We start from the raw sequence: 25,733 nt of genomic DNA, 5'->3' as shown, positions 1-25,733 counted from the left end.
TTTTTGTATTCAGACAATGCTACTAACTTCAGAATGGTTTGGAAGTAGTCCCTCCTTTTCATTTTTTAGGGGGAAGATGTCTGGATTTTGTTTCCCCCTTAAATGTTCGGTAGAATTCACCAGGGAAATCATAAGGTCCTGGGGTGTTTATTGGAGAAAATGTTCTTAACAACAACTTCAATTCCACTAATAGTTACAGGGCTATTTAGGTTAGCTAGCTCTGCAACAGATTCGTGCCTCTCACGAGCTTCTAAGCTGTTGAATTTATTGGGAACATCCAAACACCTGTGCTGTCTTCCCTGGTTTCACATTCCTCGTTCCTGACACAGGCAACAGGTGTCTCTTCTCTGGCCTGTCTGGGGAGAGCTTTGTTAATTTTATTGATCTCATAAATCAGCTTTTGAATTCTACCTCCATTTTCCAAAAGTCAAAAAAAAAACCAGTGTTTGGTTTCATTGATGGATTGATTGATTTTCAGAACTTGTTTTTCTTTTCACTCTTTCTATTTCATTTTTTCCCCCCCACTCTGATCTTCCCTTTCCGCCCTTCTTTCTCAGAAACGCATCAGGAAAGCCTACTCCATGGTATATTCTAGCTGGCTCTCCAAATCGCTCTGCAGATTCTAATGCAATAAATCAAGACCATGAAATATTTGTCCAAACACAACAAAATGTCCTTCTCAAAAGAATTTTAAGTGATATTCCGTAATGATCACGTTACAAGTGGAAAAAAAAGCGGAACGCGAAAGGAATCATCTGTGTGGAACCAACTCAGATGTGTGTGTTCATCAGAGCTACAGGACATATGTCAAAATCCCAACAGCTGTTGTCTCTGCCTGGTAAAACAATAGGTGATTGTTCTTCATTATCCTCATCTGTATTTTTCATATGCACTGTAATGAGCATGTACCACTCTTCTGATCAGGAAAAAATGCACTTGAAATTTGAGAGTGGGCATCTTCCCAGCATGAAGAAATGGGCAGTGGAGGGGTGGGAGTGGGTTCTGGACAAAGTGACCCCACGGAAATGAATGAAACACTCTGTGGTGAGGATGGAGAGAGCGCCCATGGTAACGCAGGCAGAGCTAGAAAGATGAGGGAGGACCAGGCTTTCTGGGGTCTTGGTGTGACTTCACGACAGTAGCTCAGAGGGAATGGAACAGGGCTGGAACCCACCTGGGCCACACGTGGACACCAACACTAACCTGCTTCCTGGTCATACAGAACCGACTGGGCAGAAGCTGAAGGAAATGAGGTGCTTACAGAAATGTTAGCACAAAAGGGACAAAAACTGATGCTTCCGGGGCAGAAAGACTCAGTGGAGGGTCAGGAGCTCAAAGCCGCCCAAGGAGCCTGGATCCAACTTCTCCTGCCCTGCTGCCACATCCCTATACCCATAACCACTCAGAGACAGGCCTTGATGTTGGTGAACTGCAAGAAATTGCTAAGGGTGAAATAGACAGAGTTCCATGTGAACGGTGTGAAAGACACACAGGACAAGCCGACTGAGGCAGCCACACAGGCATATTGGGAAGAATCAAAATGGTTAAAGAAGGCAATCTATGATGAAATACTGGTGCCGAGTTTTGACACTGGATGAAAGACGTAAGCCCTCAGATTCATGATACAACAAAGTAAGGTTTTAAGAAAAGAAATCTGGTCTTTTGACCTCTGTCGCCACCGTTGCTGCCACCAAGGAAGTGAGGAAGCAGTAGAGGAGCCCACGCCACCTGGCACCCAAGTCCTGCAGCCGCACCTCCCTGAAGAATATAAAATGTTCGCCTGCGCCAAGCTCATCTACACCCCCATTCTGATCCGAGCTGGATCCAGAGTTGCTTACAGACCAATTTCTGCATCGGTGTTCTCTCGACCAGAAGTTTGCACTGCAGAGGGCTCAGGAGTGTTTAATGGGGCCCAGAATGGTATGTCTCCACTAATTCAAAGGGTGTTTCAGACCAATGCAGAGACAATGCAGAGACATTGATGCTGCCGCCCAAGTTATTGGTACAGGTGCTGCAACTGTCGGAGTGGCTGATCCTGGTGCCGGTATTGGAACAGTCTTTGGCAGCCTCATCATTGGCTATGCCAGAAACCCTTTTCTGAAGCAGCAGCTGTTCTCATATGCTATCCTGGGATTTGCCTTGTCTGAAGCTATGCGTCTCTTTTGTTTGTTGTTTGCTTTCTTGATTTTATTTGCTATGTAACAAAATTTACTGCTGGAGATGCTGGCATTCATATTAATTATGGAGTGGATATAATTCTGTGTATCTTTACTGTGACTCCGAAAACTATAGTGTTGGTGTCATGGAAATGTATGTTCTTTCCAAAGTCATTTCATTAAAGATGAAAACTTTTATAAAAAGAAGAGAAATCTACTACCTTAGACACACTGTACTGAAACTGCCAAACACCAAAGTCAAAGAGAAGGTAATGAACGTCGCTAGAGCAGGAAAATCACCTACAAAGGAAGGTCAGTTTGCCTGACAGTCCAAGGAAGCCAGACGACCTTGGTAGTATTATCTACAGAAATTTTGAGAGAAAACAAATATATCGACTTATAACTTTTCCCCCAACTAAACCATCATTCAAGAACAAAGAAACAACAAAAATTCAAGACAACCAAGAGCTCATGTCAAAAGAACTCATGGAAGGAAGTGCAGACTTCAGGAAGAAGGAAAGTTAATCCCAAGAAATGAGAGCGGAACAAAATGGAAGCATGCAACAGAAAGGTTTCAAATCTGGGGGTGGAGAGAAGCAATCTTGACTGCACACAACGGTCACCATGACAAGGACTCACTCACAGCTTTTTCAAAAAGGGAAAACCAAACGCCTGGGTAGTAATGAGCCACAAAACAGGACTGGTGGTAAGAGTTAGGGCACACCAAGCTCTTCTCTAGATTCCGGTAGGATAAACTCAGGATCTGAATGCATCACCTGGAATCTGGAAGAAGGCGATTAGCCTCACGGGGCCATAGGAGTCAGTGTGCAGACCAAGATGCCCGGCTACTATTCCATGTGGGTCAGGGTCACAACCGTGTAGGGAACAGTTAGGCTCTGTCATCACATGCAGCACAAGAGCACACGCAATGAGTGGGACAAACAGGTTAGGGGCCTTTCCATACATTTGACCTGTGTTCAGAGTCCAGGGGACATGTCATTCTCTATACTTTGTTATTTGTCTTAAATGCTTCATGTGGAAAACTAAATGAAAATTCTGAATCTCTCTTCTCAGGCTGTAGGATCAGCACTGGGCGGCTAGCTGCAAGGTCGGCAGTTCAAACTCACCAGCCGCTCCTTGGAAACCCTATCCAGGGTCACAAAGAGTTGGAACCAACATGACGGCACTTAACAACTTTTTACTCTAAAGATCCCTGGTAGTACCGTGAGTTAAGCGTTGGGCTGCTAACCAAAAGGCCAATAGTTCAAACCCACCAGCTGATCCCTGACAGAAAGTGGGAGCTGCCTGTTTCCGTAAAACTTGAGTCTTGGGAAGCCTAAGTTAACAGTTCTACTCTGCAATCAGCGGTGGGATGTTGGAGTTCTCTAGCTCACTTGCCCACCCTTGTTACCCCCAGAGGCCCGGGGTTGGGAATGCAGGTGAACAATTGACCAGGATCATTTAGACCTGTGGCTGGAACAGCTGGTGGGGCCCTGGGGTGGGGGTCCACATCCAGGGTCTCTGCTTCTACTGCCTTCGCAAAGAGAGGGTGCCATCTTTCTGGACACTGGCAAATCGCTAAGGGTCTTCCTCTTTTTCACCGACCCTCTGAACAAAGCAGAGGGCAACCCTGGCTCACATTCTCAAAGAAAATGCCTCAGCTTCAGCCTAAGCCCAAGCTGCTCCATCCTTCAAGACGCCACTCTACTGACTGCCCGCGGCAGTAACTGCAGCCCCTCTAATCCAGATGGGCTGTGTCGGCAGTTAGGGGTTCTGCACACGACGACCTCCAGCACTGTCTTAGCAGGGAGCCCCAATAGTGAACACCCCCAGAAAAAAAGACCTGGGTATTACTTCTGAAAAGTTAGCTGTCACAAACCCCGAAGAGCTCTGTTCCACTCTGACACACGCAAAGTCACCACGATTCAGAGTCAACTCCCCAGAAAGCAGTCTTTGAACCCAAACACAGACTGCTGCCTTTCTTCACCCCTCAGTGGAAGCAGGCCTGGCCATGGATGGAGGGGTGTGAGAAGGGCTGGTGCCAAGCCAAGGTGGGACCTCGGTTGGAGACAGGGTTTGCTGCACTTTTCCCTGGAAAGACCAGGAGGGCACCCTAGTCCTGGTAGCAGGAAGTGATTTCAGCTAGCGCTTGCAGGCCAACAGGAGAGGAAGCCTGGACGGTGCATAGAGGGGACTTCCAGAGAACTAAAGAGCGTTGTCACTGGGGACCACCGGCCAGCCCCCAGAAACACAGTGAGCAGCAGGGGCCCTTTACACTCTCGGGGGTTGGAGCCCAGCACATGGTCTCCTTCCACCCATCAAGGATGGTGGCCCAGGTGGGAGGAGAATCCAGACTGGTGCCTCTTATCCCATGCGGGGGGTTGCTCACCAGGAGGGTCGTAGCTGTCCAGGGACACGTGGTCAGTTTTGCGCTCTTCAGTGGCTGGGTCACAGGTGATGTGCGGGATGGTGAGGGTCTTCTCCCCGCTGGGGCTCACCCCATTGTCCCGGTCCACTTTGAACTTCTTCTTCTTGACCTGGAAGCAGATGACAGGCGGGCCTCTTGGCATCCTGGCCTGGCACTCTATCTTTCCCAACCCTGGAGTATAAAGTGCCGGTGGGGTGTGTATGTGTGTGTGCGGGGCCACAGGTGGAAGGAGAGGGCAAGGTGGGGACCAGAGCATGGGAAGGGCAAGTGTCCAGCACAGGGAAAAGTGGTTCTTTGGGCCACGGGGAACCCAAGTCTCCTCTGAGGAGGGTGTGGGGCCCCCATACTTTGCTGCGCTCCAGCCAAACTGTCGTGTCCTAGCTCTGGACCTTGGAGCATTGCATTACCCCAATCCCCACGCAGGAAGCCACCACCCAGACAACAGCAGACATGTGGCCGGGGTCAAGCCCACCCTGCTGCCTGAGGTGGGCACACACCATGACGGATTTCTTGGGCTTGGGGCTGGGGGAGAGCAGCATGTGGCTACGGGTGGGCTTCCGCACGTAGATCTTCCAGGTAGAGGAGTCGCGGTTCTCGGCTGCATAGCACCTCCATGCTGTCTGGAATTGGACAAAGGGGGGGCATCAATATCCAGGTGTAGGGGGGAGCCCTATCTGTGCCCCCTCCTGGCAGGACAGCATGGACACCACATGCCAGCCGCCGCCCCCCAGGGGGACAGAGCATCTGCAGCTCATGTTGGGGAGTGGCAGGAACCTCAAGGTCCCATGGCTCCTCCTCGGCCCCTCCTCACTCACATGCTCAGTCTGCTGCCTGTGCTCTGGGCCCCTCACCACTGCCCATCCCCACTCTCCCCACATGGAGCCAGGTGGGAAGGGGAGGGCCACAAGCTGTACCCTAAATGGGACCCCTTTTATGCACTTCCCCACAAGCAGAGATTCAGACTGGTTGGTATGTCTGACACCCACCTGGTCCTTCTACATCCCAGAGTCCAGGAACCAGCATAGAGCTGCCCACCCACCTGCTGATGCTGGCCTGCTTCTGACCCAGTGGGCACAAGGGCTCATATACAGAGGGGCAGTCACAGGGAGGACCCGTCACACTGGGGGGCAGTCATGGGGAGGACCCGTCACACAGGAGGGCAGTCCATGGGGAGGACCCATCACATGGGGGGACAGTCCAGGGGAGGACCCATCACATGGGAGGACAGTCATGGGAGGACCCGTCACACAGGAGGACAGTACAAGAGGAGGACCCGTCACATGGGAGGACAGTCCACGGGGAGGACCCATCATGTGGGGGGACAGTCCACAGGGAGGACCCATCACATGGGAGGACAGTCAATGGGGAGGACCCATCACATGGGAGGACAGTCCACGGGGAGGACCCATCATGTAGGGGGACAGTCCACGGGGAGGACCCATCACACGGGAGGACAGTCCATGGGGAGGACCCATCATGTGGGGGGAACATTCCGAGGGGTGGCCCACCTGAATGAGTGAGGCAGCTGCTGGGATCTGCCGGTTGAAGTGTTTCTGCCGCTGCTTCTGCTGGACTTTCAGGGCAAACCCAGAGCCGAGGATGCCCTGTGGGGACCAACAAAGCTTGGTCCACTCAGGTCACTTACCCATAGGATTTGGGGGCTGGGAGATAGAGCGGGGTCCAGGATACCCACATGGGAGGTCCCACAGCTTGGGTACAAGCCAGCCACAAGACATACCCAGTGAGAACCTGTTCCCAGGAGGGACCTGGCCTTTTGACCCACTCCCAGGGATAGCTAGGTGACCGTACACAGGTGCCTAGGCAGTAGCACACCACCTGCTTAGGAGAGCATCCTCATCCAAGGCTGGTGGATGGGACAGGAGGTGCTGGCTCAGCAGACAGGACCCATCCACAGAGGGAGTCAAGCCATGCACACATCACGTGCTGTGCTCTTATTTTACAACATGTGCACATTGACATGCATATGTAGCACACAGCACATGGTACACACATGTACATGCATTATACACACAGAGATCTGTATTGCACACACAACACTATATGCACAGGACACACATGAACATATACATATGCTGTGTGCCACTATATGCACTATGCACCACACAGCAGGCAAACACACAACACAAAGTTCCATGTGTGTACATGACAGCACATGCACACACATGTCCCATACATGTGGCACATATCACACACATGTCCGTTTTGCACATATATTGATGCAGAACACATATTCTACACTGGACAGATGCAACATGTGTGTGGGGGGGCAATATACATGTGCACGTGGGTGCAGGCATGCACACACACACATGCTACATATGGTGTGTGCACATGCATACATGCCATACATACACAAACCACACATTATGTATACACGTCACACACTATGTGTATACACAACACAGCACTATATGTATATAATGGCATACTGCACACATGCGCATGCATTATAAGCATGTCTCTGTGTAATGCATGCAAAGACACATATACACGATATACCTATACACACTGTGTACATAATACACACTATATGCAAATGTGCATGGGCACACATGTACACATACACACTGTATACATAACACACCACCCACTATGTGTACAAACAACACACATGCTATATGCATATACATGGTACACTGTATAGGGTACTGTAAGCACATGACATGCATTATAGACAAGTCTGTATGTACACACATGCATGTTTATGTGCATGTAACACACACCACACAGTACGTATACATACACCATATGCTAGATTCATAACATGACGCACTGTTCACATTAATGTACACATACATGTACCACACACCACACACCATACATACATGCAACATGATGTCAACATGCACGACACACTATTCACATGCATGTGCTGTGTACACACACCATACATTATAAATGTGCGTACACAACGTAAATGTGCATGCACAAAGCTATACACATGCAATGTGTATTCACAACACAATGCTATATGCATATATGTGACACATGTGCACACACATGTGCTGTATGCACACAGCATACATATCTGCATACACAGGCATGTGCGTATAATACATTGCTATACACACCACATGCTATACACACACAGAATGCATTCTATATGCATATACATGACGTGTGTGCTGTGTGCACAGGGCATGCATTACACAGGTGTCAGTACACTTACATAAGCCATGCATGCACACCACACAAGGCTATATATATATATGAGCATGACATGTGTGTCTCCCAAGGTCCCCAGTGAGCAGCAGGTTGTAAGAGAGGTGGCCTATCAGGGAGAAGGCATCTCTGCAGGTGGGTCTGCGCACAGGGAGGGGCCCTGGATGGTCCCCGCACCCCCAGGGCCCAGGCAGGCCAGAAAGTGGGTGGACACAGCCTCGAGGCCCCCTGCACCTACCGCAGGGAGTGCAAAGAAGGAGATGGCAAAGACGGAGAAGCAGGAGGCAATGGTCTTGCCAATCCACGTCTGGGGCACCTTGTCCCCGTAGCCAATGGTGGTGACCGTGACCTGTGGGAGAGGAGTGGTGGTTAGCAACCGAGGCCCGAAAGCCCACCCAGACCCAGGGAGGTCGGGGTCAGGTCTGTGGGCTAAGATGGCCTTTGGCAGAGGTCCGTGGGCAGGAGGAAGCTTGTCTGGGTCTCAGACCCTCTCTATTCTGTACAGAGTCCACTGAGTCCATGGGGGCGGGGGGGGGGGATGGGACCTGTGATGATGGAGGTGGTGTGGCATCATGGTGGCCTCGACCGTGGGGAGAGCACCCAGGCCACCAGCATCGCTCCCAGTGAGGACGCCGACAAAGGGAGGGCTGGGGATGACATGCCACTTCCTGACAACACCCGGGGCTCCAGATGTTCCACTCTTCTTTATTCCCAGAGAACACGATGCAGCCCAGCCCCTGCTTCTCGGCGGGGGAGCCGGCCATCCGTCCAGGGCCTGCTTTGGGACAATGGGGTGAGGGGCCACCCCCCAGGATGCCTCCCACTCTCATCTTAGGCTTGCTCCCCGGGGCACTGGGAGAGTGAGGTGACACCGTAGGGGTGGAGCCCACCCAGCTCTGCCAACCGCAGCCTGAGCTGCCTGCTGGGTGTTCTGGGGGCTCACTCACTCACAGTCCCATGCTAGGTCCAGACTGCTTGGCCCAGACCACCATGGTCAAATGCCAGTGGAGCCCAGGTACCCCCAGTGTCAGTGTTCTGAGATCCCTGGTGAGGGTCAAGTCAGAACCATCCGCTGGTGTCTCTGCCCCCAGACTCCAGCATGAGTGTGTGTGTGTGTGTGGTGGGGGCACTGAATAGATACGCCTGCTGAGGCTGCTCAGGAGACCTCCAATGGTTCCCAGGTGGATTGTGGGAAAACAGAGGGACGCGCAGCCAGGGCAGGCACACAGGGTGCTGGAAAGGCCTGGACCAGAGGCGTGGCGCAGGGAAATTGAGTCACACTGCAGAGCACGTGGGCATACTGCACAGTGCCGGCACTGACTAGAACTCAACTTCAAACCCAAACAGCCCCCCTCCACCTGATGGCACGGAGTGGGTCCCACAACATCACTGCACTTCAAACACCCGCATGCCTCCTCACGTCCACCCAGCTGCCTCAGAGCCAGTGACCACCAGGCCCATGAAAGGGTCACCCAGGCTATGGGTGTGTGGGTACATGCCTCATGCGGACGGGAGCACCACACATGTCTTAGCTGCTCCGTCAGGGCAGTGCCTACATCCCAGCCAGTTCTCACGGACATGCCTGCCCACACATGCCCACAAGGTGATCAGGCCCCACTACGGTAGTCTCAGATAAGGGCTTCTTATCTGGGGGCTGTCCTCCCTGTAGGGGCCTGCACCCCACATGTGAGGCCTGGTCCACAGCTGTCTGCCTTAGGGGGGTAAGTGTGCATGGGGCGGGGCTTCTTCAAAGGGGGAGCAAGTCCCAGGCTGTGGCCTCACAGCCCCAAGAGGCTCTGAGTGCAGGCGGGCTGGAGAAGGGCCGGCTCGTCCACTGTTCATCTGTCCACTTCATAGGAAGCAGCCTAGACTGGCCTGAGTGGGGCCCCCAATTAGCCTCACACCTGAATCCACGCTAGGGTGGGTGCTGACCACAAAGGTTAAGTGAGGGGCAGTTACTCACTGCCCTGCCCTCCGAGCGCTTACATGCCAGCATTTCCCTGCCCTGAGTGTCCCTTCAAAAGCTCAAGGTTGTGTTCTCCTCCTTGCCATCTCTGCTGCTCACCTGGGTCTCCCCCAGGAAGGAGGGGATCTGCTATGGGTGGAAAGGGGAGCAGGCTGGAACATGGAGGAGTCAACTAGAGGAACGGGCCCGAGAGGCACCATCTGCAGCATCACATGGGTAGTAGCAGCTCAGGGAAATGTCGCTGAGGCTCCTGCTCATCCTACAAAACCCTGCTTTAAATGCCCTCCTCTGGGGGCTCTCAGCTCATCCCCAGTGGTCCTTCATCTTTGGTGATATAACACTCCCAGGAGGGGTGGGGGCCTGGCCCAGGGGTCTAGGTTTTCCCAACCACTGAGCAGAGGTGGGGCTGAGTGTGGATATCTGGACAACGTAGCCCCCATCGATCAGAAGGCAGTACGGCCGGGAGGACAGAACCTTCCAGAGCCTCCTTCGGCTGTTGTTGCTGTTGTTGTTATGTGCCATGGAGTCGGTTCTGACCCACAGCGACCCTGTACAAGGTTTCCGAGGCTGTAAATCTTTACGGGAGCAGAAAGCCTCATCTTTCTCCCGCCGAACAGCTGGTAGTTTCGAATTGCTGACCTTGCAGTTCGCAGCCCAATTCGTAACCACTACGCTATCAGATCTACTTGCCTTCAGCTAGGAGGGGTTTAATAGAGAGAGGGGCTTCCGGCCCTGTCCCCTCAAGCACTGCACTTAGGTGGGAGGTGAGAACGGAACAGAGGCCTCATCTCAGCCATCCCGGCGTGCACAGAGCAGCCGGCATTTGTGAAGTAGTTTCCCCGCTCACATCCTCACACCAACAAACGCCTTTTGTCCCAACGGCCAAGAGTCTGAAACCTACATTCAGATACACACACTCCGTCTCACACCCACACACACTCTCACCTTCTCACACACTTACGCACACTCCGACACTCTCGGGCACACGTACATACATACGCACACACAACGCCACACACACACTTTCTCATTCCCACACAACTCTCGCAGACGTACACACATTTACACACATCCCCTCACATGCTCACACAACACACTCATGCACACACAATTCTCTCTCACACACCCCCTCTGGCGGCCAGACTCCCAGCACTGTGCTCAGGGACCAACCTTAAGATTTCACATGTGGCTCAGGCCTCCTACCCAATGCCCACTGACTTAGTGTGTGGACCCTCAGCCTTCAGAGCCTGACCGTGGAGGCTGTGCCCAAAGCCCCCCAGTAAGAGGCAGAGGCTAGAACTCACAGTCTGAAGGAACCTCTCATCTGGGGGGACGGGGCAGTGACTGACCACGGGACAGTCACTGCTTTGCAGGCAAATGCTGGGCACCCATGCAGAATCTGGGCCACCTGAGAGGTCACCTACCCAATGGGGGTGGGGTGGGGTGGCAAGACCACTATCACACAGAGGCAGACACAGCTTCAGTGTGGGCTGCCCCCCAACCCCCAGGGAAACACACAAGGCTATATATATATATATATATGGCAGACACAGCTTCAGTGTGGGCTGCCCCCCAACCCCCAGGGAAAATACACCCCACCCACCCTAGAGAAGAGGGCTCTGCTCCCGGCTGGTCCCCAGTCCTGTGCCTTAAGGCCGCAGGGGCACAGAGACCAGGGTGGGGGTCAGAATGACCCTGCTGTGGGGCGTCCCTCAGAGCCCTGCCCATCACATAGACCCACCGCTTCCCCCAAGGGGATCACAGACAGGCTCGGACATAGAAACTGATCATACAGCTGCTAGGGACATGGGTACAAATTGTTCCATTGGTCTGAAGATGCCCCACCCCAGCTGTCCTGTCTTTAGATACTGAGCTGTGTTTGTCCTGGAAGTGGCAGAAACACAGCCTGAACTTGAGCCTCAGCCATGTCCCTGGACAACTGCAGGGTGGCTGGGTGGGACACAGTGATGTCACTGGAGGAGTCTGGGGGGGTCACAATGTCGGGGGGGGGGTGATACCTGAAGGACCATCTATAAAATGTTGGTGCTGTGTTTCAGCAAGAAATGTATGCCTGTAGTTAGTTATAATAACAACAAAAAAAAACACTTTTTGAAAGCTCAGATGAGCTATATCGGTTTACCTACAAGTCGAAACATTCTGCCAGCTCATTTTCTGAACCTTTCAATGCGCTCCGGTCACAGATGTCATGATAACCCACTTACAACGAGGCTTCCCATTGCGTGGAAGCAGGGACAATTGTGATTGAAAGGTGGACTGTTGGTTGAACTGGCTGTTTAGGCCACTACTGTCTCTGAAATAGTCATGGGTTTACGAGTAACATTAGTATAAAAAAGACTCTGTATGGTCTGGTATGGGGGCGGTGTTTGTGGGGGCCAGGGGGACACCTTGAATTACTGTGCTGGGTGAACAAACCCTAGTGATACTGAAGGTGAGGTGGGGAGGTGGGCAGGGCGACTGGGGTACATGCCCAGCAGGGACAATGGTGGCAGGCGTGTGGAGCCGGGCATGGCTGCAGCTGACAACACACAGCTTCTGGTGCCAAGGCTGCACAAAGGGACCGTGTTCCCGGCTGTCGGCGGATGTTTGCACAGGTGTGGGGAGTAGGAGCGTGGTACCATCGGGGCAGGGGCAGCCTCCACTCTTCGAGGCTCCCTGCGGCTGGGAAACAGGGCCAGGCAGTGCTGAGGACCAGCGCTCCTTATCAGTGAAGCCTGGGGGCAGTGGTCACTGCTTCCTGCTGCACTGGGCCGGCCAGTCAGCCAGCCACTGGACCCTGGCTGCCAAGCCCACTACAGCACCCCCTCCCTTCTGCCCAGGGGCCTCTCCTGGCTCTGGGTGAACTGTTCCTCACAGGACTGTCCCCAGAGTTCATCCCCATAGCCACAACGGGCAAGCTCTGCCACTCTGGGGCCTCAGACATAGGCTGGCATGGAAGAGAGCAGTAGGGGGGCAGCTGGGTGCTATCAACATTTCTGCCTTCCCTGAGTTCACTGGCACACTGGAAGCTTCCAGAAAATGTGCTGATGTGGTGGCTGTCAGGGGCCCAGTAGGACCTGGAGAGCCCAGGATCAGAGCAGCACCCCCCCCCCACACACACACACATTGTAGCTTGGGTAGTCTTATGCTCAGTCACCAAATAGTTCCCTGCCTACAGCCCCTGACTTGCTCCCCATCTCCTCCAAAGACCCAGGAGATCCAAGAGGGGTCTTTGGTAGGATCCGGACCAGATCAGAGTAGCCTCCCCTCTGCTGCTTGCCCGTCCGCCTGCCCACACAAGGGCCTTGGCCCCCCTCTTCCACAGAGGGCCTCCTCCCAGCCCACACTGCTATAGCCCCATGGGCAGTCTGTTCTGACCACCAGCAAAGTCCACACCCACAGGGCCCTGTAGGGTGCCCCCTGGGGTCCCAGCCAATGCCCCTGGGAGGAGGGGCAGAACTGGGTGAGTCTGAGACATTTCTCACCAAGACGCACATCCAGCCCCCACCTCAGGTCAGGGACGCGGTTCTGGGGGCATGTCAGGGAGGTGCAGAGAATAGCTGGAGGGGGCTGCTCATGGTGCCACTGGAAGGTTTTGGGCAGCTGGGGAGCAGAAAATTGTAATAATTTTTTTCAAGCTCCATGATACAAATATTAAAGAATATCCCGACATGCCCACAGAGCTCCAACCTTTGACACGGCCTTGCCAGTCTTGTGTCTGCCCTGGTGGCGGTTCCAAGTGGAATCGCTTGTATGCATGCTCTCTGTATAGGTGGCATCGATGATGCAAAAGCCATCCCATGGCACCTGGACCACGTGGCCCACCGGGGACCCCACTCACCACGCCCCACCAAAGCGCGTCCGCGTAGCTGCCGAACTCCACGCGGCCCGACTCATTCACCGCATCCTTTTCAGCCAAGTACACGAAGTAGGAGGAAAAGATCAGGCCCAGGAAGCCGATGTATAGCGTGGTGATCAGTTCCTGCGGGCAGACGGAGGTGCTGGTCAGCTCCTCAAGGTGGTGGGCACTCCTGAGACGACCGTGCAGTAAATCCAAATAGTCACGGAGTGGTCGGACACCCCATAGGCGTGCCCACCAGACCCCCAGTGCCAGGGGACCAGGGTGTGTCCACGTGGTACGGATGGATCACAGACTCCCCACTAACAACCGGACATCTCTCCCACTCAAGAGAGGCCTGAGAGTGGATCCGTTCCTGGGACCCTGATGGGGCAGAGGTGGGTGACCCCCTCTTCCCAAGGAGTCCTCCCTTGCCCCGTGCTCCCCTGCCGGCCACACCCTGGGTCTGCCCCGCCCCAATCCTGGTTTTGCCCCGCCCCAATCCTGGGTCTGCCCTGCCCACCCCACCAGCCACACCTGCCGGTGGATGAAGACCACTGAACCCAACAGCCTCCAGGTGCCGCCCTGGCGGTCAACATGCAACATCCTTAGTATCTGCAGGAAGCGGATGCCCCTGTGGAGGGGGTGGGAGAGGGGACGTGTGAGGAGGCCCCCCACCCATGTCCTTCCCCCTGCGTCACCCAGGCTAGCACCCAGCCCTGGTGCCTCTGAATTCTGCTCCCCAAGCCCAGGGAAGTGGTCAAAGCTTCTTCCCTGCCCCCTCCCCTTGCATCCTCTATTCCCCCATCAGAGGGTCTGGCCACCCTGCTAAGCCCATACCACCCCAGCTCTGGGAGGCCACAGAAGGTCATGGAGGGCCCCAGGGTCACACCCCATCTGCAGATGACAAGAGTGACTGCACTTCTCCGTTAGGGAGCGAGGGGCTAGAGGGCACAGCGCCTCAGACACCTGCCTATGAGCTCCGTGTGATGAGGAAAGGGGGCATAGAATGAGGGCACCTCTGAGAGGGTAGCCCGAGTCAGAGACCAGCTGCATGGGCCACACAGGACGCCCTGCCCATGTTACGGAACCGGGGGTCAGGGAGCTGATTAATAGGATGTCAGACAGTGCTGGCCCTCAGACTATCTAGGCCTGTACTGGCCTTGGAACCACACTGACCACCAGGGAGCTCATGGAGGCAGGAGGGTCTTCCAAGGCCTGGCCATGGGAGGGGTAGCCTTATGGCCCCAGCTCCCTGCTCATATAAGGCTGCCTCCTGATCCTGGGTGTCCCCTGTCCCTAGTTACTCCCTGCTCAGGCACTGGAGCTATCTAAGGGACAGCAGTGCCCAGACCAGGAGAGGGGAGTGGGGGCTTCAGGCAGCCTGGGCCTACCTGATGGCTGAGGTGGCAAACACCTGTCCTTTGGAGCCCACACAGAGGACCACCATGGAGGCCACAACCACAATGAGGTCTGCAGGAAGAGAGAGGGAGGCTGCTGGTCACAGTATTACTGACCCATCCAGCCCAGGACCAGGGACACAGAGACATCCTGAAGGGAAGCCAGGCCAGACCCTGGGTGGGTAGAGAGGCTATCACACCCAGCCTGGGCCTGGGCCCAGGTGCTGCTTGCACCCCAAGGGTTCTCGGTATGAACCACAACAGCTCAGACACGTCCAGAGCTGGGCAGAGACGGCCCCTATGCACAGTGGCACCTGTGCTGGGCACCCCTCTGCCCCATGTCCTGCCTGACCCAAGAGGGCAGCCTGGGGCTTCAGCAGGAACCACCCAGTGACGGTCCTGGGGGGGGGGCACCCTGCTCCCAAGAGACTTAACTCACCAATGATGGAAATGGGTTTCCGGGCGAAACGTAGACGCCCCCAGACACCCACATATTTGCTGCGGCAGCCAGCTGACCAGAGGCGCACCACGTATTCTGTGCCGAAGAACACCACCAGGACAATCTCCTGTGAGGACACGGTGACTGCTCAGACTGACCAACTCAGATGGAGACCCTTTAATCCACTCACACTGGGGACACTGTGACCCACTCAAACTGGAGGAGCCGTGGCCTGCTCAGATGGAGTACCCCATAGACCCTCTGACTGGACACCCTGTGATCTGTTCATACTGTGGTACCCCATGGCCCCTCAGTCTGGAGATCCTATAATCCACTCACACTGGGGTACCCCACAGCCCCTCAATCTGGAGATCCTATAATCCACTCACACCAGGGGACATTGTGACCCAAGCAAGTGGGGAGACTCTATGAGCTACTCAGATGGGGTCCCATAGCCCTTGAGACTGGACATCCAATAACAGTCACACTGGGGACCCCCGAGACCTGATAAGATCAGGGGACCTCGTAACTCAAACAGACCAAGGCACTCTGCAGAAAATCGATTCACACCACGGGACCCCATCACCTCTCAGACTGGAGACCCTATAAGCCACTCATAGCAGGGACCTTTTAACCCACTCAGAGTGGGGGACTCCATTACCCATTCACACAGAGTGCAGCAGGCCTGGGCCCAGGTCTGTAAGGGGTGGGGGTACCTGGAGCCCTGCCCACCAGGAGCACCCCTGAGACAGACAAGGTCCCTGGCAGCAGGAGCAATCTTCAGGTCCCTCTGACCATCTGAAATGACCCTTTCTAACCAGGGAACACCTGCCTCTCTCAGGAAGGTCCCTTGCCTATGGCAGCCTGTTTCCCTCCCTTCCCTCCCGACCTTGTCCAGCCCAGCACTAGTGCCATGACAGGAGTCTCAGAACTGCACACAGGCCCGTAGTGCCCAGCAGACGGTCCAGCCCACACATGGAGCTCAGAAGTGCTTAATCAGGAACTCCATTGCTCTCCGCCCTCCTCCCCCAAGTAAGAACACAGATGGCATACACGTGGGATGAGGGAGGCCAGGCTTTGCAAAGCATGTCCAGAGGTAAGGAACCCAAGATTTAGGGCAAGTTCAGGGCTCACCCACAACCACGTGGCTGGACTGTGGCCAAGCTGATATTCACAGCCAAGTCTCCTGGTCCCATATCCCAGGTTCTGAGCTCACCCCTACCCTGCATGCCTTTTGTGCAGTTGTGGACCCCTGCCTGGGCATTAGATGACCTGCACTCACAATATCCGGTGGACACGTCACTGAAAGAAATGGAGGTTGTTTCTGGGAAAGGCCTAAATAGATGAGGCTGGACAGAGAGATGGCTCCACTAGGTGACCCCAGAAACAGAGAGGGATTGCTAAGCCTGGAGGAGACAAGTAGGCTAGGGGTCAGAGAAGGCAAGATGGCCAGAGGCCGGAGTCCAGTACTAAAGACTCAGGGTAGCTCCCTATGAAGGAACAGGGAAGAGTCGTCTAATGATGGTTGGACTATGATTCAGCCTCAAGATGTATTCTAGACTGCTCTGTCTCTAACTTCATCTCGAGCTAAGACCGCTCCACACACTGTCTCTGGGGAGAGCACTTTCGGGGAGGAAGGGTGGGACCTAAGGAGTTTGGACAAACAAGGGTGCCAGGTTAATACCTGAGTTACAAGGGATGAAGGAAAGACAGACAGCAAGCAGACAGAGGATGGACAGAGTGAAACCAAGTTTGAAAGACTAGCACCTCCATTTGTAGGCCCCTTAAGATCAGCAGCAAGGTAGAAGGTCCTACAGTCAGGGAATAAATTAGTAACAAGACTTTTGGAGGTCCAGTGTCCCAACACTGTTGTACCGGTTTCCTCTCATTTCCCTCGTGACCATGAAACAGCTGGATTGGAGAATCTCTAAGACCTCAAGTAGCTTCAAGACACAAGCACAAGGACCAGGCCACCTCCAGGCACCGCCCCAAAGGCCTCACATGGGAGGGGCAACATCTGACCAGTCCTGGGGTAGCCTGCGTCTTCCTGAACAAGCTCCACCCAGCAACTCCACCGTCCATAGCCGAGAGCTGGTGTCCAACCTGCACCACACCCCCACTGTCTCCTCCAGGCAGGCAGAACTGGGGGCCCAGCGTGGTGGGGAAGGCCCCCTCCAGGCTGAGATAGGGATACAGAGAGTAACTGCTATGAATACTGGACTCTGAATTGAAACATAGTAATTTGTTCCACACAAAGCCGTCACATACCTCGACTGCAGGTCTAGCACCAAGCCCAGCCCTGGCATGCACAAGCGCCCAAGCCCTGTGCCCCGAAGAGCCCCACAGAGGACTCGATCACCGCCAGGGAGTCCGCCACGAGGGGGTGGTAAGGCATTGCTGCCGCCAGTTCCCAAATGTTATCAATTAAGATGAAGTAATATTTACACCATCTAGCTCGTGTTTGGGGCAAGCGCCACAGATAAGGAGAGGAAATTTGGAAATGTGCACTGCTCTTGCAAAAGATTTTCTATTTGTAATGTCAGATTTTTTCGGGTGGGGGTGGTTGTGTGTGGCTGAATGTATATGTGAGAGCAGGGGGCATTTGCAACCAAACTGGGGGCTGACCACTCCTTACCTCTGTCCTCAGCTCTTGGGGTGGAAGCTGGTTGAACCTCCCCAGGGCAGGGGCCATGTGGTTTGGCCTCCCACCCTCTCTCCCACCCCTAGAATAGGACCAGCCCAGGTTGGTGCTCAATCTGGATTTGCTGAGTTGTGAGTGAATGAATGAATGAATGAATGAGGAAACAAACAACTGGGCAATGGACACACAGGAACAACTTTGGCTCCTGGTAGCAGGGACCTTATCTGCTGTCTGTACCCATGGCTCTGTAGGCTCCCAGTGGCCCATGATGACCCCCACCTTAAATGTTTAGCACCACCATATGCCTTGGACAATAAACCCGACAATCAAAACTCAACTTTGGGAATCTAATTAGTAATTTTCATGGAAGGGGAGACTTTGTTTATGAAAGAGCTCTCCAGGGCCCTAATTGCCTTGACCCTCCCCTCTCTGGTCTCAGACCACGTTTCCCTCCAGTTTAGTGGAAAGTTACTCCTAAAGTTTAGATTCCTTTCAGGGAAAAAGAGGGTATCTGACATGTAGGTGGTGGATGGGATGGGTGGGAGGCCCCTGATGGGCATCCAGTGCCTTAAACTCTGGGTCAGGGATGTGGAGGACACAGGGTGAGAAAAAAGGGCATCAGGAGAGGGAGGCTGCGGGAGATGAAAGCCTTTAAGTCAGGAACCAACACAAGCCAGCCAGCCAGCTGGTTCCGTAGCAACACTAGTCACAGAGCCCAAAGCTGGAAACCACCTGTGTGGGGCCCATGATGTGCCCACAGACTGGATTATAATTCAGCCGGAAGGAGATGAAATCCTTGTGAGGGGAGGAAGTCACACTCGACCGCATGGTGTGAGACTCCAATGGCCAATGTCAAAAACTATGAGTGAAAGCAGTCTGGTAGTTCTCAGAGACTTGGGGTGGGGCGCCTTTTAGAGAGATGAGAAAACTCTGGAACGAGGGGTGATACCTGAGTAACACAGAAAGTGTCAAATACCATGGAATTACTCTTTTAAATAGTGGAAATGGTCAATTTCGTCTTACGGGGATTTTCTCTTTCATAATTGGTATAGCAGAACACACACCAATTCGACAGTCTCTGATGGACAGTTCAGTGACTTGGACAGCGCTCTTAGAGTTTTGCAACTGTTCTCACCCTCCTGAGCCGTCCCTCCCCCACGAGCATCTCCCCCCCGCCCCAGTATCCTATCTCGTATTCTGAATTATCAATTGTATCCCTTACAGACAGAAACTGAATTGAGCACCATGCTCGTGGTAGATGTCTCTTACTAGTTGAGACCAACAACTGCTTGGTTTTAAGAAGACTTTAGAAGATACTTTTGGTTTAAGCTTCAAAGATTATCTCCAGACAATAGTTTGGGGGGTGGTTCCATCTAGTCTCTATGGTTCCAGAAAGTCTGGGTTCTGTTATGCATATTTAGACCCAATTCAAATGTGAAAACAAAACCTTAAGTGCTCTGTAGACCCTGGACAACTGGGGGGTGGAGGGTGGGGGAGGGGGCTCTCGCTGGCCTGTCTGCATTCAGAGTCATCACAGACTTTGTTATGGGCTAAATTGTGTCCCTCCCACAACACGTATTGTAAATCCAAACCTCCATAGTGTGTCATTGTTGTCGGTTAGTATAAGATGTGTTATGAGTCAACTCTTTGGAGATATAAGAGCAATTAAAAACAAGTGAGCAAAGCAGAGACGGCAGGGAGGGAAAGACAGATGACAAGACACATGGAGCTCTCCATGGGACCAGGAAGCTGAAGAGACGAGGACCTTCTCCCGGAGAAAGCCTTTCCCCAGAGCCAGAACTCTCAATCCGGACTTCTAGCCTCTGAAACTGTGAGGGAATATGTTTCTGTTTGTTAAAGTCGCCCCTGTTGGCGTATGTGTTATAGAGAACAGAGATTTAACAAAGATCATCCTCTGGAGAAGAGAAAACTGAGGCCTGGCTTTCTATCTGTCCTCAGTGCCCTGGGTCCCAGTCTTAAAGGCCTGTAGGTAGCTCAGCATTACTGCAAAAGGCCCTACAAATGTGAGTCTCCTTTCTTAGGAGGGAGACAGAGGGAAAAGCTCCAAAGTGCAAAGAATTGGGTTAAAAACAAACAAAAAACACACCATACTAAATGTCTCTGCGCTGATTCTGACTGCCGGCGTCTCCATGTGAGACGGAGGGCTATTGCCTTTCAGGAGATCACCAGGCCTTTCTTCCGAGGAGCCCGCTGGTGGGTGCAATCCACCAACCTTTGATTAGCACTGGACTGCTTCACTGTTTACGCCACCCTCACCAAACCCCATGACCATCAAATTGATTCTGACTCATAGCAACCCCGGCAACAGAGAACGGCTCCACTGGGTCTCCAAGGTTGTCCAACCACGTCATCATCTTTCTCCCTCAGAGTGACTGGGGGGCTCCATCCGCTGACCTTTAAGTTAGCAGCCCAACAGCACTTAACCCAATGCACCACCAGGGCTCTGTCCCACTGTTGTGAAGTGTCGAGTTGGTTCCGACTCACAGTGACCCCATGTAGGGTTTCCAAGGCTGTATATCTTTGTGGGAGCCGAAAGCCTCATCTTTCGTTCACAGAGCGGCTGGGGGAAGGGGGGTTTGAACTGCTAATTGTGTGGTTTGCAGTCCTACAGAGCCACTGCACTCCACACTACCCCCTGTTAGCGTTAAGTGTCATCGAGTCAGTTCAAACTCATAATGACCTCGTCTGTATAGGGTTTCCGAGGAGCAGCTAGTTGGTGGGTTTGAACTGCCGACCTTGTGGTTCAAACTGAACTTGCAATCCACTGCTTATCCTACAATGCCACAGCACTTTGCATTACCCTTATGGTGGTGTAAAGGTGTGGCACCAGGGGCTAACGCACTGGACTGCAAAGTCGGTTTGAATCACAGTGTCGGTGGTTCAAGCTCACCAGCCGCTCCTCGGAAACCCTATACAGGGTCACAATGGGTCAGAACTGACTCAACAGCACTTCACAACAACAGCGGCATTTGAATGTCCCAGAGTGTTGTCTCACTGTGACACTGACCACACCTGGGTGTCAAACGGAGCTGAATGCTTCTCCTGAAGGTTCCTAACATGTCGTTTGACAATAGCGCCGTCCACCCACCCCCACCTGGGACGCACCCAAAGGCAGTGAGCGGGTGACCTGAAAGGAGAAGAAAACACTCCACCACTGATGTCTTTGGGATGCAACCACCATGCCGACAAGCCGGCTCCATCCATAGTGGGGGGTCTCGGAGTAACAGCAGACCCCCTGAATCCAAAGCATGAAGACACAGGTTGCATATCCGGATAGTTGCTCATCTGGAGTCTCCTTGGAGAGGGGGTGCGGGGTGGGAGGCAGCCCCTCACTCCCTGTGGCCCCACCGCCGCCCGGGAAGGATGAAGGTCGAGCTGCCGTTTTACCTCTTGTTTTGCTTTTATCATAAACAAGTCAATCTCCATCCTTTGAAGATTCCCAAGGCTTCCATGTGCTTTGAACCCCGGAAGTCAGCGGCCCCTCGTGATTTAGAAGCAGCCAGGGGTCAACCCGCTCGGATGTGCCTTGCGCCGGCATTGCACTTAGGATGAAAGCGTTTTTGCTCCATGATAAAGGAAGTCCCCCAGATCCTATCAGTGGCATTGTCGTGGCTTCCCATGGGTTGTCCTATTTCTTCAGGACAACAATTAATTGCATAGAGGGCTGTGAGATGAAGGATCGCATGGGGGAGGGGAGGTGGGGCTTGGGGATGGGGATGGCTACTCTAGGGACCCACCTGACCCACTGAAGACCACCAACCTTGGGTGCTGGTGCTCTCAAGGTGTGAACTGGACTTAGCCACCAGGGAGACCAAGCCAATGACTGGTACCTGGGGTACTCAGGAGATGGGGTGGGATCTACCCTCCTGCCCAAACCTGCAACTTGCCCCATCCTGTGAAGGCAGGAGACTCATCCTTGGGGACCATGGTCTCCAGCACAGAACCCAGCCGGGGGAGCGGGCATTGGGCTTTAGGGTCAGCTGTTCTACCTCCAGGGGCTGAGAAGACAGAGAGTGTGGCGCCTGGAGGGTCAGCTGGCCAGGGCGCGATCCAGGCGCGCAGGCTGTCAAAGCGCCCTTTGTTCCTGGCCTGCTTGTGGCCAGCTGCTCCTCTGCGCCCGCCGTGGGGACATGTGCTGGGCACAGCTGGAGTCCTGCATCCATGCCTGCCTGCCTGCCTCCCTTGAGCTGCCGGGGGTTTGCTGTGGCTGGACAGGTGTGAAGGGAAGACACCCAAGTGAGACACATGGGGCTCCTGGGTCCCAGCCCGGGGAAGAGGGAAGAGGCAGGAGGCTAGGAACAAGAGCTACTGCCCCAGCCAGCCCTCCCCTTCATGGGGCAGCATGGCTACCCTGACCTGTTACCAGGGATGAGCCCCCTCCCATTCGGTCCCCATCACAGTCCACTGCCTAAGGCTCCCTAAGGCTTCAGACGCTAAGAGCAAAAAACCTCCACCATGTACCCAACAGCCACACATTTCCTCTCTCTGACCCAGGTCCTAGGTGCCTGCCTGTGGGTGCTGTGTTGTGGAGGCTCAGGAAGACCCCCGACCCCCACCTGACATCACTGCCCATGTGGTGAGGCTGCCTTCACTGTCCACCCCAATCCACGGGCAGCTCTGGTCAGCAGCCAGTCTCTAACGACGTTGCATTGAGGGTAGGGGTACTTTGGGAATCCTGCAAGACAGCATATCTGGGAAGCCGGCTCATCCCACTTAAGGAAGACTTCTGTGACACCCCCAATTTCCATGAGCACCCCAAGTGGTGACAGGGAGAAATGGGGGGAGACCAGCAAAGTGCTGCCCAGGGCCTCTGCCCCTCCCTGTCCCCCCTCCATGTACAGAGTGCAGAATGGCCAGCTGCCCTGTGTGCCCACCCCTAAAAGCAGCTGCAAGTCTTGGGGAGACTCTAGGGGGCCATCATGCATCCCCTGAGAACCAGCCGTATCGGCCAGCTGTCCAGACAGCCATCCCCGATGGACAGGAGCAGCCTGAGGCTTCCTGGTTGCCATGGAGATAGTGCTCCCATCCTGACAGCTGTCGTCTGGGCCAGGCCCTTGGGACTAGCCACAACTCTGCCCCACATGCCCAGATGCCTACCACCCGACAGGTGGCACCAACCCAGGCTAAAGTACAGAGGTGGCTAGTGACTGTCCACTACTCCTGTCTATGTGCCATGGGTAGAACTGTGTCGCCAGGTAGGAACAGGAGTCCCGCCTGACCCCTAGACCTGTGGACACGATCCCGAGTCAGGCCAGGCTGTCTCTGTTGCATTCACGAGGCCAGGTCAGCACAGGAGGGTGGGTCCTAAATCCAAGCACTTCTGCATCATAAGGAGGAGCAGGGACTCCAAGACATGCCCCAAGGAGACAAGGACTCTGGGCTCCGGAGGTGAAGGAGACAAGGACCCGCCCCCTCCCTTCTTCCCGAGCCCATGCCCTGCATTCAGACTTGTAGCTTCCAGACTCTGGGAAAAGAAATTGCCCTTGGTTAAAACCCCCTCAGTAGCATTTCTGTTTCACCAGTGTGGGGGCACACAGACACACCGTTTACACACTTGAGCAGTCTTGGGGGGCTCTGAGGCTCCCTGCTCCTCCCAGGCCTGTGTCCACTGGAGACCGCACAGTGCCCCTCACGGTGCTTAGGCGCTTGATATACTTAGATGTCAAGGATGTCACCCAAGGATGGAGGCATCCAGTCCAGGAAGTCATCCTGCTCAGTGACCCTGGTAGGGGCTCGGGGGATGGCCCACAGCTGTGGGGAGCACTTTGGGGATCCTAATGCCCTCTGAAAACCCCTGCTCCACCAGCCTCAGACCTGGTAACTTCCGCTTCCCCCCAGCCAAAACAGGAGGCACCCAGGCAGCTGGTCCATGGTGGGGGGCAGGGCTTCCTCAGGGTCCAGAGAAGGCCAGGACAGGCCCCCACCACACCAAACCCCTAGCATTTTCTCTGGCCCATTTCTGGAGCTAAACCATCCTCGGATGCCTGTTTCCTGTCTATCCTTCATTACACAGCCCTGACAACCACCCCCACCTGAAGACGACTAAAGTTGTTCCCCCACCCCACTCCCAGTGGTTGAAGGAAGTGTCTCCAGTCCTAAACAGAGACACAAAAATGGTGTGGGCCCTCCCTCTTAGAGACGCATTGATGGAAAATGGCGTCCCTGTCCAGTCATCCGGCACCCATCCTTAGATAACTTCACCATCATCACATGAGCTCAGAGAGACAGTCTCGTTCATCTTTTACTTCACACATGACAGTACGACATGAAAATGACAGCCGCCCTTCCTTGCTTTCCCTGACGGAAGGAAATTGGTCTGTGATGGGCTCCCCGTCATTGTTTTCAGCTGCTTCTCTCTGTGTGCTCAGCGGAGCAAGATCACAGTCTGCGTGGCCCACGGAGGCTCTCCCATAGGACGGTCTTAGTGTTAACTTGCTTCATGATCCCTCACAGCTGGCCATGGGAACCGTCACGGTTCAGAGAAACTGCACGTGCCACACCGGCCACACCTTAGATACACCTCTGCTCCCTCTCTATTGGGGTGTTCTCAAGGTTGGGGTGGCCATGGTCTTGGGTGAGGAAGGCACATTCAGATGGAGCCAAGATGACTCAAATTGCAGAGGCCCACAGATTCCAAGAGACCTTTTGCTCACTTAGCACCCAGCAAGGGGTTGGCACCTGGGAGTGTTGGTGTGTACAACAGATATGGTATTTGTATATATTTATATGTGACTTGTCTACTTCTTTGAGTGGAACTTTAGTTGAGACACGTGGTCAGGAAGGACCAATCACTGAAAAAGAACACCATAGTAGGCAGTGTGGAGGGAATCCCTCCAAGGCATGGACCCACACAACGTCCCAACAATGAACTCAAACAACCAATAACTATGGAGGTGGCATAAGGCCAGCCTGGCTTCACCCTGCTATGTAACCACTACAAGTCCGAGCTGACACAACAGAACTACACACAAACATTTATACATCATATATCCACAATCTGTATCATATGTTGTTGCACAAAAGCATCCATTCTTCTACAGTCTTCCTTATTCACTGTGCAGCTTTCGCATGCATATGAGGTTACTGAAAATACCAAGGTTTGGGTCAGGCGCACCTTAGTCCTCAAGCTGACATCTTTGCTCTTCAACACTTTAAAAAGGTCTTGTGCAGCAGATTTGCCGAATGCAATATGTTGTTTGATTTCTTGACTGCTGCTTCCATGAGTGTTGACGGCTGACCCGAACAAACTCATATATAAAATCAAAAACCCAAACCCGCTGCTATCAGGTTCATTCCAACGCAGAGTGACCCTGTAGGCTGGAAGTGAGCTGCTTCTTCGGGTTCTGAGACTCGGAACCTTTATGGAAACAGACCACCTCATCTCTCTCCAGTGGAGCGGTTGGTGGGTTTGTACTGCTGACTCTGCAGTTAACAGCCCAATGTATAACCCACATACCACCAGAGCTCCTTATATAAGTATATATTTCATAAGTGTATGCTAGAGATTCACTTTCTTGTCTTCTCAATGACTTTTTGCTTTCTTCCTCTATGATGTTCTTGATGTCATTCCACAACTCTTCTGGTCTTCGGTCTTTAGTGTTTAATGTATCAAATCTGTTCTTCAGATGATCTCTAAATTCAGGTGGGATATATTCAAGGTCATA

General features: G+C 53.6%; 1 protein-coding gene and 1 pseudogene across 1 annotated transcript in view; one reads left to right on the top strand and one right to left on the bottom strand.

Annotated features, from left to right (window-relative positions):
• KCNQ1 (potassium voltage-gated channel, KQT-like subfamily, member 1) overlaps positions 1-25,733 on the bottom strand; it is a 326,915-nt gene that overhangs the window by 233,237 nt on the left and 67,945 nt on the right. The window contains exons 4-11 of the mRNA XM_006861032.1: positions 15,408-15,534; positions 14,963-15,041; positions 14,106-14,202; positions 13,572-13,712; positions 8,006-8,116; positions 6,093-6,188; positions 5,082-5,204; positions 4,546-4,693 (exon numbers count right to left, since the gene is read on the bottom strand). Coding sequence (XP_006861094.1) covers positions 4,546-4,693; positions 5,082-5,204; positions 6,093-6,188; positions 8,006-8,116; positions 13,572-13,712; positions 14,106-14,202; positions 14,963-15,041; positions 15,408-15,534 — 922 coding nt within the window. The remainder of the gene's footprint in view (positions 1-4,545; positions 4,694-5,081; positions 5,205-6,092; positions 6,189-8,005; positions 8,117-13,571; positions 13,713-14,105; positions 14,203-14,962; positions 15,042-15,407; positions 15,535-25,733) is intronic.
• Positions 1,773-2,202, top strand: LOC102813788 (annotated as a pseudogene).

The sequence above is a fragment of the Chrysochloris asiatica genome, unplaced genomic scaffold, assembly GCF_000296735.1.
Source record: "Chrysochloris asiatica unplaced genomic scaffold, ChrAsi1.0 scaffold00040, whole genome shotgun sequence".
NCBI classification, from domain to species: domain Eukaryota; kingdom Metazoa; phylum Chordata; class Mammalia; order Afrosoricida; family Chrysochloridae; genus Chrysochloris; species Chrysochloris asiatica.
This window is presented reverse-complemented; position numbering and strand designations above follow the sequence as displayed.